This window comes from Moschus berezovskii, chromosome 19 (assembly GCF_049115385.1).
Source record: "Moschus berezovskii isolate FMDL1 chromosome 19, NW_MosBer_1.0, whole genome shotgun sequence".
Taxonomy (NCBI): Eukaryota; Metazoa; Chordata; class Mammalia; order Artiodactyla; family Moschidae; genus Moschus; species Moschus berezovskii.
This window is the reverse complement of record NC_142478.1, coordinates 56526512-56544225: the sequence shown is the minus strand read 5'-3', so window position 1 is coordinate 56544225 and position 17714 is coordinate 56526512. Positions and strand designations below refer to the sequence as shown.

The 17714-nt window shown below is 47.8% G+C and overlaps 1 protein-coding gene and 1 long non-coding RNA gene across 3 annotated transcripts in view; one reads left to right on the top strand and one right to left on the bottom strand.

The window, feature by feature from the left end:
- The window catches only part of CFAP251 (cilia and flagella associated protein 251), a 77301-nt gene extending 63896 nt beyond the window's left edge, over window positions 1-13405 (top strand). The window contains exons 20-22 of one of the 2 annotated variants that reach the window (XM_055404820.2): window positions 10576-10804; window positions 11840-11941; window positions 13147-13405. In XM_055404820.2, the coding sequence (XP_055260795.2) occupies window positions 10576-10804; window positions 11840-11941; window positions 13147-13283 (468 nt within the window). In that variant the 3' untranslated portion in view covers window positions 13284-13405. Of the gene's footprint in view, window positions 1-5511; window positions 5776-10575; window positions 10805-11839; window positions 11942-13146 lie in introns of those variants that run through there. The other variant, XR_016035339.1, reaches the window with a different exon arrangement.
- Window positions 1-17714, bottom strand: part of LOC148774876 (uncharacterized) — a 42062-nt gene that overhangs the window by 23785 nt on the left and 563 nt on the right. The gene's annotated exons all lie outside the window — the stretch shown is intronic.

The window sequence follows — 17714 nt, the reverse complement described above, 5'->3', positions numbered from 1 at the left end:
TTGAGGCACGTGGGCTCAGTGGTCGTGGCATGCAGGCTTAGTTTTCCCCGAGGACTACCAGGGAAGTCCCATGAGAAAGTTTTGTCTTCCATCTTTATAGGTGTATTCTTTCCTCTTCCGGGTCTTTGGAATATCTTCTTGGGCTTGGCCCGTGCTTCATGCCACGTGTGTTCCCTGGTCCCTTGTGGCTATGTTCCTATTTAGCTTTCCGAGCGTTATACATCCTTGATGTTTTCACAGTGAATTCACAGCAGTGTGACCTCTTAGGCCCATTAAGGCCAATCCTGGCAGAGACGTATGGGCCCAACAAGAGCTCACATAGTGGATGCTCAGGAAATCTTGGTCGAATGAATAAATGAATAATTGAATGATGCTCACGAGTCATGTTTGACCACAAAGACAGTGAGGAAGATTGACTCCCTGACTTCATGATTTGATCTCAGAGTAATTAATAAGTATTTGGTATATTCTGCAACTTTAGCCTTGTTTAGGAGAGTTTGGAGACGAAATAAATAATCACTTACCTTTTAAATATGCTCATTTTGGATCCAGCAATTCTACTTTGAGGAATATATCCTACAGAAAAACTCAGGCAAGGGTAACAGTGACATACAACTACTGCAATGGGTTAGTCACTCAGTCTTGTCCGACTCTTTGCGACCCCACAAATTGTAGCCTGTCAGGCTCCTCTATCCATGGGATTCTGAGGCAGGAATACTAGAGTGGGTAGCCATTTCCCTCTCCAGAGGGGATCCTGACCCAGGGATCAAACCCAGGTCTCCTGCATTGCAGGCAGATTCTTTACCATCTGAGCTATAGGGAAGATCTTAGGACTACTGCAGGATAGTTTATAATAATGAAAAATTAAAACAACCTTAACGTCCATTGTCAGGAGATGGGATAAATCAAGTCCAGACACAGCTACACTTAGTAATTACTGAACAGTGACTTTTTTTTTTTTTTGGCTGTGCTGGATCTTCATTGCTGCATGCGGGCTTTCTCTCATTGAGGTGAGCAGGGGCTGCTCTCTAGTTGCGATGAGCAGGCTTCTCCCTTTAGTGGCTTCTCTTTTTGCAGAGCACAGGCTCAGTAGTTGTGGTGCATGGGATCTTCCCAGAGCAAGGATGGAACCCAGGTCCCCTGCATTGGCAGGTGGATTCTTAACCACTGGACCACCAGGGAAGCTGGCCTGTGATTCTTAACTCAGAAAGAATGTGCTGGTTTTGTTACTGAAGGACAAAAGGCAAGTTGCAAAACAATATATGAAGCATGGCCTCCCTTCATTAACAATAATATGTAGATCTCATATACACCTAGAAAAACTGAAAGAACTTGTTCCAGACGGTTAGCGACAGTGACTTCTGAGGCATGGAACTCATGAGAGCTTCTAAACCCTAATTTCTGTGCATCACTTCCTGTCAGCTGGGACCTCCAGTACCAGCTGGAACCTGGCCCTGGTCCTTCAGAGTTTGGGGCTGCCCTGGGGACTCTTGCTCTCCTGGGCTCGCAGCCCCTCCCCCATGTGCGTGTGCAGACTCCAGGTCATTCCAGATCCGACACTCAGCTCCTTCCTCCGTTTCCACAAAAGCAGAAAGCCCAATCCATACAGGACAACTTTCCTGAAAAACTGGGAATCAGCAGAAAGTTTCAAGTGTAACCACATTTCACAGCAGTTTCCCTAAAACTGCTTATTAGTACTTCCTTGGCACTCCAGTGGTTAAGACTCTGCCCTTCCAATGCAGGGGGAGGGGATGGGGTGGGGTGGGGGCAAGGGTTCAATCCTTGGTCAGGGAGCTAAGACCCCACATGCTGAATGGAGCAGACAAAAAGTAAAAAAACAAACCATGCCCCCTCCAAAACCCCTGCTAATTAGACCTTCTTCCCAGTCCTGATGACCACCCCCGGGGGGGCTTCCTAGCTCCCCCTCTTCGCTCCCCCAGCAGCACCCCTCCTCTCCCTCTACTGGCCATGCCAACTCAGCTCTTAGCTTGTATCTCCAAATTTGCAGCATAAACCCATATCCAGGGTCTACAAATGACAAAACTTCCCATTTAGTTGCATCCACCCTCCTTAATTGGAGAAGGCAATGGCACCCCACTCCAGTACTCTTGCCTGGAAAATCCCATGGATGGAGGAGCCTGGTGGGCTGCAGTCCATGGGGTCGCTTAGAGTCGGACACGACTGAGCGACTTCACTTTCACTTTTCACTTTCATGCATTGGAGAAGGAAATGGCAACCCACTCCAGTGTTCTTGCCTGGAGAATCCCAGGGACGGGGGAGCCTGGTGGGCTGCCGTCTATGGGGTCACACAGAGTTGGACACGACTGAAGCGACTTAGCAGCAGCAGCAGCAGAACCCTCCTTAATAGATAGTTTGGTTGTAAATTGCCAGGGAGAGGGGAGCATCTTACATACATTTCTGAAGAATTTAATTTTTCTTAACTACAGGCAGTAGCTTGTATTGCTTTTGTATTTAGAACAAAACCCAGAAAGATAAACGAACAAATCCTCCCAAAGCCTTGTGCGCTAATCTTTGTGGCTAAACCATGGTCCCAGCTGGGATGGAGGGAGCGTAGCCAAGTGGTACAGCAGCCCCTCTACAGGGAGGAGAAACCCGAGCGAGGGGTCATGGGCAGTTTCTGCTCTGATGAAGACCCCAGGGGAGTTTGGAAACGCGCCCTTTGAAGAGAGTCCTCGGTGTGCTGGATTTGCTCTGAGACATAAATACGAGGAGGTGTTTTTTTCCATCCTGAAGGCGAGAGGAACGATGCACTATCACTCCTCATCCCGCAGCAATAACCAGTGTTGTGGGGAGGTCTTCCTGGTCCACTGAGAACCCCACACCAGGGAGCGCTGTGCCTCCCCACAGAGATCAGGACAGGACTTCTGTCTGCCGCATTCACAGCATCTAAAGAAAGAAATCCTGAAGTGCTGTGCGGCCACTGAAAAAGAACGCAGCCGGTCATAGAGGAATAACACCGACAGTGGCAGCAGCCGGCCAGCTCTCCTCGCTTGAGCGCTCGCTGGGCGCCAAGCACCGCGCCAGCCTCCCTGGCGGCGTCCAGTCCTCACAGCAAGGAATGCTTTCATCATCTCCATTCACCAACAGGGAAAGTAAGGCCTCAGGGGAGGAGGAAACGTGCGCAGCGCGCAGCCACTGAGCTACTGAGGGCAGGGCCAGGGTCTGCATCCCAGCAGGTTGGCCTCGGACCCCACATTCTGTTTGGACATGTGCATCTTATTGCAAACGAGGAAGAAATCCTGTAAGTCAGGACATCGAACACCGGTTATTGCTGCGGGATGAGGAATGATAGCGCACTTCCATCCTTTGCATCTTCAGTGTTTGAATTTTTTTTACAAGCATGTTGTCATCTTGACTGGTTTAATGATGATAAAAGAATAGATCATAGTCATAGTGAAAAATATATTTTCAAAAATACTGATATTATTTGCCCTGTTACTTGTCTTTGCCGTTGCTTCACCTCTGTATTATTTTTCTTCCTTAAAAAATGTTTATTTATTTATTTGGTCACATCAGGTCTTAGTTATGGCCTGTGTGCTCCGTAGTTGCAGCGCGGGCTTAGTTGTCCTGAGGCATGTGGGATCTTAGTTCCCCAACCCACATCCAATGCAGGGATTGAACTCACATCCCCTACCTTGGAAGGTGGATTCTTACTGGACCACCAGGGAGGTCCCTCCTTTTTTCATTATTACTATTTTTCGCCATGCTGTGTGGCTTGCGTGACCTCCTCTGACCATGCAGTGAAAACACAGACTCCTAACAGCTAGACCACCAGGGAACTCTGTATTTTTCTTCCTTTTAAACAACTTTATTGAGTTATATCACAGATCACATAATTCACCCTTTTAAAGTATGCAGGTCAATGACTTTTATTATGTTCACAGAGTCATGCAACCATCACCACTTTAGGTTCCTCTCAGGCGGGTGACTTCAGGACAAGACCCCCACAGGCCCTAGGAATGGGCCTGGGTTATCCAGGGAGGGGATCCTGTGGTTCAGCATTCCCAGAGTGTTGCCTAGAATGGAGGGGCATAGAATATAGGTGGGTAGCTCCCCGTGAACATGCTACCTTACCCAGCAAAAGGGATTTCACTCGTATGATTGTATCAAGGGTCTGGAGATGAGATTATCCTGGATCACCCAGTGGGCCCAATGTAACTACAAGGGTCTTTAAAGAGGGAGGCAGGGGACTTTTCTGGGGGTCCAGTGGCTAAGACTCCACACGCCCAATGCAGGGGGCCAGTGTTTGATCCCTGGTGGGGGAATTAGATCTTGCATGATATAGCTAAGGTCCAAAGCAGCCAAATAAATAACAGGGAAACAGGAGGGCCAGAGTTTAAGGAGAAGCCATGAGACAGAAGAAGAGGTTCAAAAGGGTGATGGGCTTGCAGGCTTTAAGTTGGGAGCGGGCCACAAGCTAAGAAATGCAGGCTGTCTTCAGAAGCTGGAAAAGGAAAGAAGGCAGAAAGGATGCTGTCCTACCAACAATACCTTGGTTCTGGCCCTTCAAGCCCATTTCAGACTTGTGGCCTTGAGAATTGTGAGGTCAGTCTGTGTGCTTCAAGCTGCTAGGTATGTAATCATTTATTATAGCAGAGATGGGACACACACAGAGGGTGCTTTGGAAGTGTTTCGTGGGCACCCCTCCCTTGCTTCCCCGCTCCTCACACTTGTTTCCCAGCCTCGAGTGCCTTCCCCTCCCCTCCCACTGCCTGGATCCTCAGTGGACCACCTCTTCTGAGGCAGTCTTCCCAAGTCCCCCTTACTGAACACTCCTCCAGCCCTGGATGTCAACCTCTTGCATTCAGGCACTGAAATCTTTTAGAGGCACGGAGTCCAACCATGTTAAAATCACTTGGGGGCACTTAAAAAGTACTGATACCTGGGCTCAGCCTCCAATCTGTTGAACCTTGGGGTGGAGCCTGGGCCTGGATAGTTTCGAAAAGCCCCCAGGTATGGGCACAGGGCCGAGCAGCCAGTGATGGAGCCTTCCTGTTAGTTCACTCTAGCAGGAGTAAGTGTGTGTGTGTGTGTGTGTGTGTGTGTGTGTATAGTCTCCAAAGTGTCTCTTCACAGGACCCAGACCAGTGCCTGGCACTTCATGGGTTCTTAATCTTTGCTGACTGATTGGCTAACTGTACACTCCTAGAATGCAGGGCTGCCTAGTAATAATTAAATGACTAGTCTTCCATTTGCCCGTGCCAATCCAAATGCTCAGTAACTTATAGTAAATTGAACTAAATTAACTAGGGCAGTAAGCGGTTATTCTAAATATGCCTTTTGTGAGGTGTTTTTTTTATTATTTTTATTTTTTTGGTCGCACCACGTGGCATGTGGGATTTTAGTTCCCTGACCAGGGATCGAACCTGCATCCCCTGCAGTGGAAGCTCGGAGTCTTAACCACTGGACCACCAGGGAAGTTGCAGTCCTTTTGTAAGTTTTAACAGAACTTTTTACATTGTGCCCACGGTGTTTCATTCATTCATGCAGTGAACGTTCCTCTGGGCCTTCTGAATGAGGAAGCTGCTGTGGAAATAGAGATGAACACCACTGCTGCAGCTTAATGGAGGAGACAGATGTAGGCCCGAAGAATTAGACCATGCATCACAGCTGCCACCCATCATTACCCTCAGTGAAAATCACAAGAGCTGGTGCTGCTTCTTTTCGGCACAAGTATCACCTCCACCAAGCACCGCGGTATAAGAATTGATTCTCAAAGCTGTGGCCCCCAACACCAGCAGCACAGTCGGATTTGTAAGCAAAGCAGATTCTTGGCCCCCATCCCAGACCTGCAGAATCAGAAACCCAGGGGATGTGACCAACAGTCCGTGTTTTAACAGGGCCTCCTAGTCATCTTGATGCCTGATATAGTTTGAGATCCCCTGCCCTAAAGCCGTAACTTCTCAACCTTGGTCACACATTCATATCCCCTGGGGAGCTTTGTTAAGCTATGACTGCTTATACTCCACCCCTGACCAATTAAATCAGGATCTCTGGGAATGGGGCCTGGGCCTCAGAACGTTTAAAACTCCCCAGATGAATCAAATGAACCGCTGCCTAAGCAGATGACGGGCCAGCACGAGAATGCCAATAAAAGACCAGGTTGAAGCCAGCCAGAGCATTTTGGGTGGCCTTGGGGGCTCCTGCTCCTTCCCCCCCGCCCCCCCCAGGGGCCCTGGGAAGGCTGTGGTGTTTCATTCTGGCTCCAGGGTTCCTCTCCCAAGCGTGAACCTTGTTCAGACACGTACCAGAACCTGCCTCTTCAACTAACACTTGCAAACTAGGCTTGGGAAAGAAAGTCTTGATGCCAAAGCTGCCAGCTCTCTGCTTGTTGAGCAGTGAGTTTTGATCAGTCATTTAAGGAAAGAGAGTAAGAGGTGAATCACCTACAGTGTGATTTGTGCCAGGCATGTTCGCCGAGATCTTTGGAACACTCTGGGTATGAGTAACTCCAGGCACTTTGGGATTTCTTTCTGTCATCTTTGAGTTACTGTCCTATTTCTGAATTGAGTTTAAATCGTATGTTGTGTTTATAATGTACACATATCATTTACATTATAGTTTCTATGTTTATAAATGACATATTATAATTGCGTGCATTGTAATCAGTGAGGGCGTAGAAAGTATCATAATCACAAGAACTCTTAATGCCTGTTGAGTGCTGACTGTGTTTTAAGCAGTATGTCCATACTTAAATACACTGTCATAGTAAGCTGCAGATCAGCTCTACTGCAAATCGTTCACCCATATTACCCGCCTTTTCAAAGGGAAACTGAGGATAAGGAACATCACATTACTCACCCAAAGTCACATGGAAAATGGCAGAGCCAGGGTTTGAATAGAGATCTGTCATCGAAGATTGTAGTTTTAGCCCCAGTCTCCTCTGGTTCATAGTAAGTGGTAGCACATGCATATACTCATACTATTAAAATCATATGGTGCAGGGAATTCCCTGGTGGTCCAGTGGTTAAAAAGTCACCTTGCCATGCAGGGGATCCCTTATTGATCCCTGGTCAGGGAACTAAGATCCAATGGCCTGTGAGGCAAGTAAGCCTGTGCTCTGCAACTACTGAGCCTGCATGCTCTGGAGCCCATGTGCCACAACTAGAGAGCCCACATGCCTAAATTACTGAAGCCCGTGCTCACTCTGGAGATCCTGGGGCACAGCTAGAGAGAACCCCACACACTGAAATGAAAGATCAGATCCCACATGCTGCAACTAACACCCAAGGTAGCCAAATAAATAGTAAAAAAAATTCTGTATAGTTCAGTTCAATTCAGTTCAATCGCTCAGTCGTGTCCGACTCTTTGCAACCCCATGAATCACAGCATGCCAGGCCTCCCTGTCCATCACCAACTCCCGGAGTTCACCCAAACTCATGTCCATCAAGTCGGTGATGCCATCCAGCCATCTCATTCTCTGTCGTCCCCGTCTCCTCCCACCCCCAATCCTTCCTAGCGTCAGACTCTTTTCCAGTGAGTCAACTCGACGCGTGAGGTGGCCAAAGTATTGGAGTTTCAGCTTTAGCATCAGTCCTTCCAATGAACACCCTGGATTGATCTCCTTTAGAATGGACTGGTTGGATCTCCTTGCAGTCTCTCAAGAGTCTTCTCCAGCACCACAGTTCAAAAGCATCAATTCTTCGGGGATCAGCTTTCATCAGTTACACATAATATAACTCAATGAATGCTATACATGAAAATGTTACCAGTTAGAACTGCTGACATAGTAATGATTAAGGTTCATTTGTATCCATAACCAATGATATTATGTCTAAAGACCATTCCTGGAGAGTTGCATTGAGAATATGTGGCTTCTTTGAAAATACTAGGTGATTACTAAGATACAGTATAAAAAGCAGGATACAAAAAGAATATATACACAAACCAGATTTGCAAAAAATAGACACATGTATTTTATATGCATGGGAAAAAGTGAAAAGAAAGTGCCCCAGATCTTTCACAGTAATTATGATCAGACGGTTGGACTGCAAGAGGTTTGTATTTTCTTCTTGATACTTGGGACAAGACTAAGACTCTGGGATGCTTCAAACTGGTGTTTCTTTCAGTTTTTGCTCTACATTTATTTAGTGGACAGGAAGAAATTGGTTCCGTTCGTTCCGTTCCGTCACTCAGTCGTGTCCGACTCTTTGCGACCTCATGGACTGTAACCTACCAGGCTTCTCCGTCCATGGGATTCTCCAGGCAAGAATACTGGAGTGGGTTACCGTTTCCTTCTCCAGGGGATCTTCCTGACCCAGGGATCAAACCTGGGTCTCCCGCATTGGAGGCAGACGCTTTAACCTCTGAGCCACCAGGGAAGCCCAAGAAATTGGTTATCTACCAGCAAATATTGTGTACAAATACAGATTATCTTCCAAATTCATTCCTATGGACCAAGTTAGAGTTATGTTCTGGGGGAAAACATTATTTCCCACTTTTCTATGGCTCTTATTCCCTCTCTCTCCTTGTCTTTCTCAAATTCAAAACCCCTCAATTTGGAGGAAGACATATTCACCAATGAAGTCATTTGGTCCTTGGCTTTTCTTCATGGAAGTTGTAAAGTTATTCCATCTATTTACTTGTTATAGGTCTGTTCAGATTTTCTATTTTTTCTTGAGTCAGTTTTGGTCATTTGTATCTTCCTAGGAATTTGTTCATTTTTCCTAAGTTATCTGATTTATTGGCATATAGTTGCTCATATTCCTTTTAATTTCTGTAAGATTGGTGTCAATACTTGCATTCCCTCTTTCATGATTTTTAAAATTTGGGTCTTTTTTTTCATGGTTAGTCTCACTTAGTATTTGTCAACTGTGTTGATATTTTCAATGAATGATGGCTTCTTAGGTCTTCATTTTAAAAATTATATCACATAAGTCATGTGTGTGTTACAAAATATCTTTGTGTGTATAAAACACTGCAGGATAAACATGGAAAAGATTGAAAGGAAAAAAGAACTACAATGCAGTTGTCATAAGAAACTTACCATAGCGATCGGTCCTGTATTTGAGTTTCACACTGAATTATTTGCTTATTTATATAAACTAATTTCTAAATTCTTTAGGATTCTGTGAGCTTCCCTGATGGCTCAGCAGGTAAAGAATCCACCTGCAATGCAGGAGACACATATGAGACATGGGTTTGATCCCTGGGTCAGGAAGATCCCCTTGAAGAGGAAATGGAAACCCACTCCAGTATCCTTGCTTGGAAAATTCCATGGACAGAGGAACCTGGCAGGCTACAGTCCATGGGGTCACAAAGAGTGGGACATGACTGAGCACAAGGCACAGAATAGCTTCTTCACAAAGCAGGGATATAGCAAATACAGTGCAAAATTTGTTGTTGTTCAGTCGCTCAGTCATGTCTGACTCTTTGCAGCCCCAAGGACTGCAACACGCCATGTATCTCTGTTCTTCACTATTTCCTGGGGCCAGTCAGGGATGCCATCTAATCATCTCATCCTCGGTCTTCCCCTTCTCCTCCTGCCTTTCCAAGAATCAGGATCTTTTCCAATGAGTCGGTTCTTCATATCAGTTGGCCAAAATATTAAAGCTTCAGCTTCAACATCAGTCCTTCCAGTGAATTTTCAGGGTTGATTTCCTTTAGGATGGCCTGGTTTGATCTCCTTGCAGTCCAAGGGACTCTCAAGAGTCTTCTCCAATACCACAGTTTGAAGGCATCAATTCTTTGATGCTCGACCTTTTTTTATTGTCCAGCTCTCACATCGGTACATGACTACTAGAAGAATCATAGCTTTGACTATACAGAACTTTGATACTTAGGTGAAAAGTGATAAAATGAAACACTGTTCATGCCAATGCTAATAGTATTGGCCAGTTGGACAGTGAATCAGAGCTGCTGTAAAAAGTACCAAAAACTGGGTGGCTTTACACAATGGGAATTTATTCTCTCGTGGAAATCCAAAATCAGGGTGTCAACAGGGTCAGGCTCTCTGTGAAACATGTAGGGGATAAACCATCCCTGCCTCTTCTAGTTTCTGTGGTTACCAGCAGTCCTGGTCTTTCCTTGGCTTAAGCTGTATTACTCCAACCTCTGCCTCCACCATCATATGTCTGTCTTGGCCCTGAGTGTCTCTCTCTTCTTTTAATGAGGATGTGATTGAGCCAAGCTTATTCTGCTTGCCATATGACAGGCCAGTACATTGGGAGATGAGTTTTGGGAACATGGAATAACGATTTTAATCAGAAAGCTAGCAGACCTAGAAGATGGCAGACTAGCATCTCAAAAAATCATCTCCCCTCAGTCCCAATTCGAGCTCCAGTCATATTGGATTAAAAGCCCACTTTATTCCAGTATTGACCTCATCATACTAGTTACATCTGCCATGACCCTGTTTCTAAATAAAGTCACATTCTGAGAGACGGGGAGTTAGGACTTCAACCTGTCTTTCTTGGGTGGGGGTGGCGGGAGGATGCAGTCAACCCGTAGCAGACATATTTTAAGCTAACTACGAACATTTGTCTGTTACGCTCCAATTCTTAGAATTCTATCTGCTTACTATGGTCTTTTTCCCCCCCTAAATCTCTTTTCTAGATTGAAGATATGTTTAACGAAATCAGATTTAGTGAGTATGTGGACACTGGAAAGCTCATTGACAAAATCAACTTACCGGATTTCTTCAAACTCTACCTCAATCATAGGCCACCCTTCGGTAACACCATGAGTGGCATCCAGCAGAGCTTTGACATTCTTGGTTTCACCAATGCAAAGGGAGAGAAGGTGATTCAAAGAGAGGATTTTCTGAATCTGCTTCAAACTAAAGGTAAATACACAAATAGGTAGACCTCGTAACACCCTTGCACCCATCCCACTGGAGAGAACTGAGCTGGGAAGGCAGCCCCCAGACACCCACATCTTTGATTTATTAGAGCTTCAGCCCTGAGGATGCTGCTTACTGACCCACGTGGCTGGTGAATGAGGGATAAAGGGAAGGATGGCGGAGACCTGAAGGATGGAGTGTGTGTTCCAACTTCCTGGGACTGTGCAGTTCAGGGCCCTAGATGCCTTCCTCTTACCTTGGGTTTCCCAGGTGGTGCTAGTGGTAAAGAACCTGCCTGCCAATGCAGAAGACATAAGAGACATGGGCTCAGTCCCTGGGTTGGGAAGATCCCCTGGAGAAGGGAATGGCAACCGACTCCAGTATTCTTGCCTGGAGAATCTCATAGACAGAGGAGCCTGGTAGGCTACTGTCTTGGGATCTCAAAGAGTTGGACACGACTGAAGCAATTTAGCACAGCACTCATAAAGCAGGAATACAAGTGCCAGCCATCAACCTCATGATAAGGTACCATGAGACTGGTTTGCATTTGTGAGATAAAACCACACCAAAGTAAAAAAAAAATCATTTTTAGGGACTTCCCGGGCAGTCCAGTGGTTGAGACTTAGAACTTCCAATGTCGAGGGCACGAGTTCAATTCCTGGTCAGAGAAATAAGATGCCACATGCTGTGTGGCACAGCCAAAAGACAAAAAAAAAAATTTTTTTTTTCCTTTTTCTCTGGGTGATCATTTCATCTCAGCGAAACTGGTGTTTCTAACATGAGGGAAACTGAAATGAAGCCAAGTGCAGTCTTTATCAGAAAGCTGTTTCCCCATCTGCACAAGCCCCGACACAGTCCCCCAGGTTGGAGCCCCACTTTTAGCACCATATAAGGAAGTCTATGTGACGGTAACATGGGACTTCCTAGATGGCTTTTGCATGTCAAGAAAAAGAAACCTGTGGAGTAATTCTCTTGAAGACTTTAGAAAGATGATGCTAAACCAGCCGACCCGCCTCCTTTTCCCTGTGTGATGCCTAGGGGAGCACATGACAGAAGCAGAGATGACGGACTGCTTCGCCACGCTGTTTGGACTGAATCCCGAGGGCTGGAAATCCGAGCCTGCAGCCGCCTCTGTCAAAGGTACTACCAGCGAGTGGGCTCTGTCTGGGCACGTAACCAGGGCATGATAATTTGTTGTCGACTTGAGTGCATTTATGTCTCCTGACTGGTGCCAGCCACTCTCCTTCATTCCGCGCACATGACAGAGCAGGTCTGTGGGGAACCCAACATGAATAAGTTATGAAAGGACCAGGGAGCGGTGGTCATGTTGAAGAGATGAAAGCCTTTGTTCCCGGGCTCTGACGTCCCCTGTGTCTTCTGGCCTTGTTTTTCCCTTTATTCCCCCAACCCAGTCCTCATCTTTCCGGCCGGGGGAGGAGAACACTGGCCACTAATAGAAAATATGGTTTTGAAGTCATTTCAGGGGAGGTATAGTCAGGAGAGCCTTGGAGGACAAGAGGGTCAGTGACTCAGGGTCAGGCAGGAACCCGAACCCACGTTGCCAGAACTTGAACGTCTTTAGAGATCCTCCTGGGGACTTCCCTAGTCAACCAGTGGTTAGAACTTGGCATTTCCAGTGCAGGGCTCACATGTTCAATCCCTGGTCTGGGAACTAAGATCCCACATGCAGTGCGGTGTGGCCAAAAAAAAGATCATCCTCTTCTTTCCTATCTGAGGATTTTCCACCTCCTTCTTTTAGTCCGTTGGCCCGAGTGTGCTGGAACATGTCCGTGGACAACCCCCCAGGGCTGCCCCATTGCCCCCCGCCAAGAAGACAGAAGCAAAGACCCCTCACCGGGCTTCCTTCTTCTTCTCCTTTTGTTGTCTGTTCCCAATTTCAAATTGAACAGGGTTCCTAACTCAGACAGTTCTAGACTCCAGTGTCTGATCTGTCATTTCCAACCTGCAAGCTCCCCCACCCCATTCCTTGTGTACTTGGTATCTCAGAATGTAATTTTTACACATATACACACAAGGGCGCACATTCATGGATACAGTGTTCCTAAGTGTCTCAAAACAGTAAAATCAATGATGCCATATAGTTGGGGTTTTCCAATAAGGTGTGCAGAGATTTGGGTAAGAGTGCTCCAAACCCAAACCACAAAGGAGGGATTTTGACCGATTTCCATCCACCCCAGCACTTCTCAGGGAGCCAGAGCCAAATCCCTGCACAGAGCGCCTCTCACTTCTCTTTCCTATCAGTTCCTCATATTTTTTGGAAAATGCTTCTGAGTTAGAAACCTAATCATTATGAAAGCATTTGCTTTCTTCTCTTGTTTGGTTAGGTTCTGAAATTTGCTTAGAAGAAGAACTTCCAGACGAAATCACTGCCGAAATATTCACGACTGAAATTCTTGGCTTAACCATTTCCCAAGATTCTAGACAAGATCCTAGGATCAGTGAAGTCGAGCAGAGTTTCTGAAGCACAAAGGACTTTGTGTGTGCATGTGTGGTTTTTCTCTCCCCAAGAGGTACCGCTATTCTGGCATTTCCCTACCCCTGCTCTAATCTTCAGAATGTTTAGACATTAAAAGCATATTTCTGTTAAGCAACAGATTTCACAAGAGTTGGACATTCCACTCTGTCCGAAATAGAAAAGTGGGTGGAAGCAAGAAAAACACTGGGGGTTGGATGGACATGGTGGCTGGAAACCCCGACTGCCATCCCCATGCCTGATTCATGGCAGTGCTGCCTGGAGCAGGGTTGCCAGGACGAGGAGGTGGCCTGGTCCCCGGGGGCCTCAGCCAGCAGCTGTCCTTCCTCGTGACACGTGTGGCCTTATTCCCATCGTCTCGAGTGGCACCTGGACCCTTAGCCTAACATGGCCAGATACAGATCATCCCAGTCGGCTGTTAGACTAGGGCGGGAGGTGTCGGGCGCTCGGTGCTGCTGAGAGCCCTGGCTTGTGGCTTCTTATCAGTAAACCCCCCCGAGCAGTTGTGCGCGGCCGTTACGAAGAGCATCATTGGCTAAGCTTAACCCCGGTGGCAACTGCCAGAGAGAATGCAGAAAAAGCCCCCCTCCCCCCCGGAGCCCTGTGGGTGTGCACCTGGACTAGAAACCACACAGCCAGCCTCCCTGGGGCAGAGCTTGGCCCATGTCAGCCACCCTGTCCCGTGACACACGCACTGCACAGGCCCATCTGGTTGGCCCATAGCCTTGAACTCCGCTGGGCTGCAAAACACCTAGCAGGCAAAAACAGATCCCCAGCTCAGGGGTTGTTTCAGGAACGTGACTGAGGCTGCAGCACTGTTTTGACCTTGAAAAGCCAGTATCCTTCGCCTATAAACAGATGAAAGTTATGGTCCGATTTCATCCTCGGTTATGAAGCCTCTCTCAGGCCAGTGGGCCAAAGGTTATTCTTCACATGTGTTCAGTCTGACACCCCCACCCACCCGAACCAGTGCCTTTCCCAGAGAAACCAGCCTTTGAGATGACGTCACTGACCTCGGTAAAGGTCCTTCCTCCCCAGGGGCAGAATTCCATGTCAGAGAAACAGGATGGCCTCAGCATCCTTCTCCTGGCACAGAGCCCCCTGTGTGGCCGCCACTCAGAAACCTGGCTCCTGGTGAGTCCTCGGAACACCCCAGAACACAGGACAAAGCCGGCTCCCCAGCCAGGCCGTGTCACCATGACCTTGGGACAGCCGGCGTGGGCCATGGTCCAGCAGGCGCCCCGCTGGTCAGATTTTACCTCCAGGGCTTTGCAAGCTGGTTTACATTGCATTCCTTTTGAAAAACCCAAAAAGGAAAACAAGCTTTATGAATCAACTTTGCAGCTGCTGAGGGCTTAGGAGAGATAGATTATCAAGCCGGTTAAAAGGTTCCTGGGGACGCTTTAGGGAACAGAAAACTCTCCAATGACTTGTTTCCTTCCAAAAAAGATAACTCAGAGTTGGATGTCCTCTGGACACCCACAGGGAGCTTCTCTCATTGGATCTGGCTCCTATTTTTTGGTTCTTATTAATGACATATATATTAGAGTCATTGTATGGAGCAGAATAGGCCTGTGACCAGTTGGACCTGCTGTGACTGGGCCAGTAGCAGTAACCACCTTCAGGCCCAGGCTGAGCCACTCAGTCCCTCTGTGCTGAGTCGGTATGTGGAGGGGGAGGTCCTGGTGACGGCCAGGAGGGGTTAGGGGGAGGGTTGGGCATCCCAGGTGACACTAGTGGTAAAGAATCTGCTTGCCAGTGCAAAAGACATGGGTTCAATCCCTGCATCAGGAAGATCTCCTGGAGTAGGAAACGGAAACGGGCTCCGATATTCTTTCCTGGGAAATCCCATGGACAGAGGAGCCTGCTGGGCTACAGTCCATGGGGTCACAGAGTCAGACACAACTGAGCACACACACACATAGGGTTAGGGTTAGGGTTAGGGTCAGGGCGGCTGTTTAGCCAGGAAGGCCCAAGTAGCCAGGGGCAGCAGGATCCGTGTCAACAGCCTGGCCAGAGGAGCTCCTGCTGGTGTTTTTCTTGGGGTGTCTCTCAGCTTGTCTGACCAGGAAGAAGAGCAGCTCACGTGTAACTTCTGGTCCCCAGAGGGCATCTGCACTTCCATCCTCCTCAGGCCCACCAGCTGGCCACACAGGCAATGGAGAAGCCGGGCCCCAGTGCCCCAGACCAGGGGAGGAAGCGGGGGCCACCTTCCTGCCAAGTGAGCAGAGAACCCAGACTCTCCCAGCCGGGTGGCTGGCAGAGCAGGGACACCAGAAAAGGTGGAAGGAGAGGTGGCAAACAGTATCACTGGGCTTGTACCTCAAGACATGGGGACACAGCGCTGGACACCAGAGAAGCACCATGTGATGCTCTTTTGAAAAGATAATACCAGATCACATGGGCCTCTGGCTACTGGCCTCTGCTTCCTGGCCTGTTGATTCCAGAGTTCTGGAGGTGGAAAAGGCATAGTCGTCCAGGAACCACTCAGAGCCTCCCCCACCCCTCAGTCTCTCCTCCAGAACCCCCGGCCCCTCCGGTGTAGGGTGAGCGTCCTGTTTACACAGCACTGGCCACGCAGGCCAGGCTGGGCTGAGTCCTGCCTCTGCCACTGAGTAGCACCCTGTGTGCCCTCGGGTGTGGCTAATCTCTTAAACCTCGGTTTCCTCCTGGAACAATTCCTGGGGTGGTGGTGAGGATTAAAAGAGATATTGCAAATAAAGTGTTCCTGGCATAAGGTAGTGCTCAAAATAGGACGGCAGCTATTATTACTGCCGGCAGAAACTGTGCCTGAGACTAGGGAAGATGTCTGATGAGAATTAATCTCTTCCAACTCCAGGGTTTTAGCACCAGTTAACACTTGCTCAAATAAGGGTCTCTGCAAGCTTTGACAACGGGCCCTCAATAAATATGTGCAGAACGATTGAGTGACTGAGCATGAAGCTTCAGTGCTCTTATAATAGCTGACTCAGTTTCTGACAAAGTGAATCCGGCCCCCACAGGCCATCCGCATCAGGGTCAGCAGACTTTCTGGAAAGGGCCAGAGAGTAAACAGTGGGGATCTGTGGACCCAGTGGGCTGTCGGACACCTCAGCTCGGTCGCTGGAACACAAACGCAGCCACACAGAACTTTGGTCCAGAGAAGAATGAGCGCAGCCCTGTTCCAATCGAACTTTACTTATGGACGCTGAAATTAATGTGAATTTCATGAGAACTTCCACATATCATGAAATCATCTTCTTTTGATATTTTTTTCAACCACTTAAAAATGTGAAAACTGGGACTTCCTTGGTGGTCCAGTGGTTAAGACTCTGCGCTTCCACTGCAGTAGGGTTGCGGTTTCACCCCTGATTGGGGCACTAAGATCCCACTTGCCTGGTGACCCAAACAAACAAACAAACAAAATAAATAACTGTGAAAACTATTCTTAGCTTGCAGACCACACAGACACGGCAGCCCAGATCCATCCCACAGTCTGGAGTTTGCTACACCTCATTGGCCAGGATGAATCCAACAGATTTTTACAGATATGACGAATCTGTACAAAACACCTGACTAGTACTCATCCAAAATGCCCAGGTCATGACACTTCCCATGGTAGTCCAGTAGTTAAGAATCTGCCTTCTGACACAGGGGATGTGGGTTTGATCCCTGGTTGGGGTACTAAAATGCCTTGTGCCGTGGGGCAGCTAAGCCTGCACGCCACAACTAGAGCGTCTACGTGCTGCAATAAAGACCCAGCACAGCCAAAGAAAGAAAAAGAAAGGTCATGACAAACATGAAAAGACTCAGAAACCGTCACAGGTCAAAGGAGACTAAGGGGAGACGATGACGAAATGTGAAGCAGGATCCTGGTTTTCTGGAGCAGAAATAAAGGACGTTAGGAAGAACCGGTGAAGCCCAGAGGAAGTCTGTGGTTTAGTTGATGTTGTTTGCTCCAAACTTAATTTCTTAGTTTCGATAAACGTATCTTGGTTGCCTTAAATGTACACACAAGGGAAGCTGGGCCAGCAGTCTCATGGGACCCTCTGACACACCAAGGCCAGACGCATTCAGTGAACCAAAGGTTTGTATGGTCAGACCCTGGAAAGGGACATAGACTCAAGGCGAGGTACACAGAAGTTTAGAACCATCTCTCCCGTTCCTTCAGTACCACTCTGGCGTGATCCTTCCTCCCAAGTCCGAATAGGGATGTTTTCCTGTGGGCGAAGGGCAGGAGGGAGGGAGGCCACATATTCAAGAGGATAATCTGACCATTCTCACTCCATTACTTTCAAAGAGTCTTGATATAGGATAGGCTGCCCCTCAGAGGATCCCAGGAAAGACCGTAGAGAAGTCACAGGTGGAGCCACCCTAAAGCTGGTGTGTTATCTCACGTGACAACAGACATGTGGAAAAGATCACAGTGGGTTTCAGCCC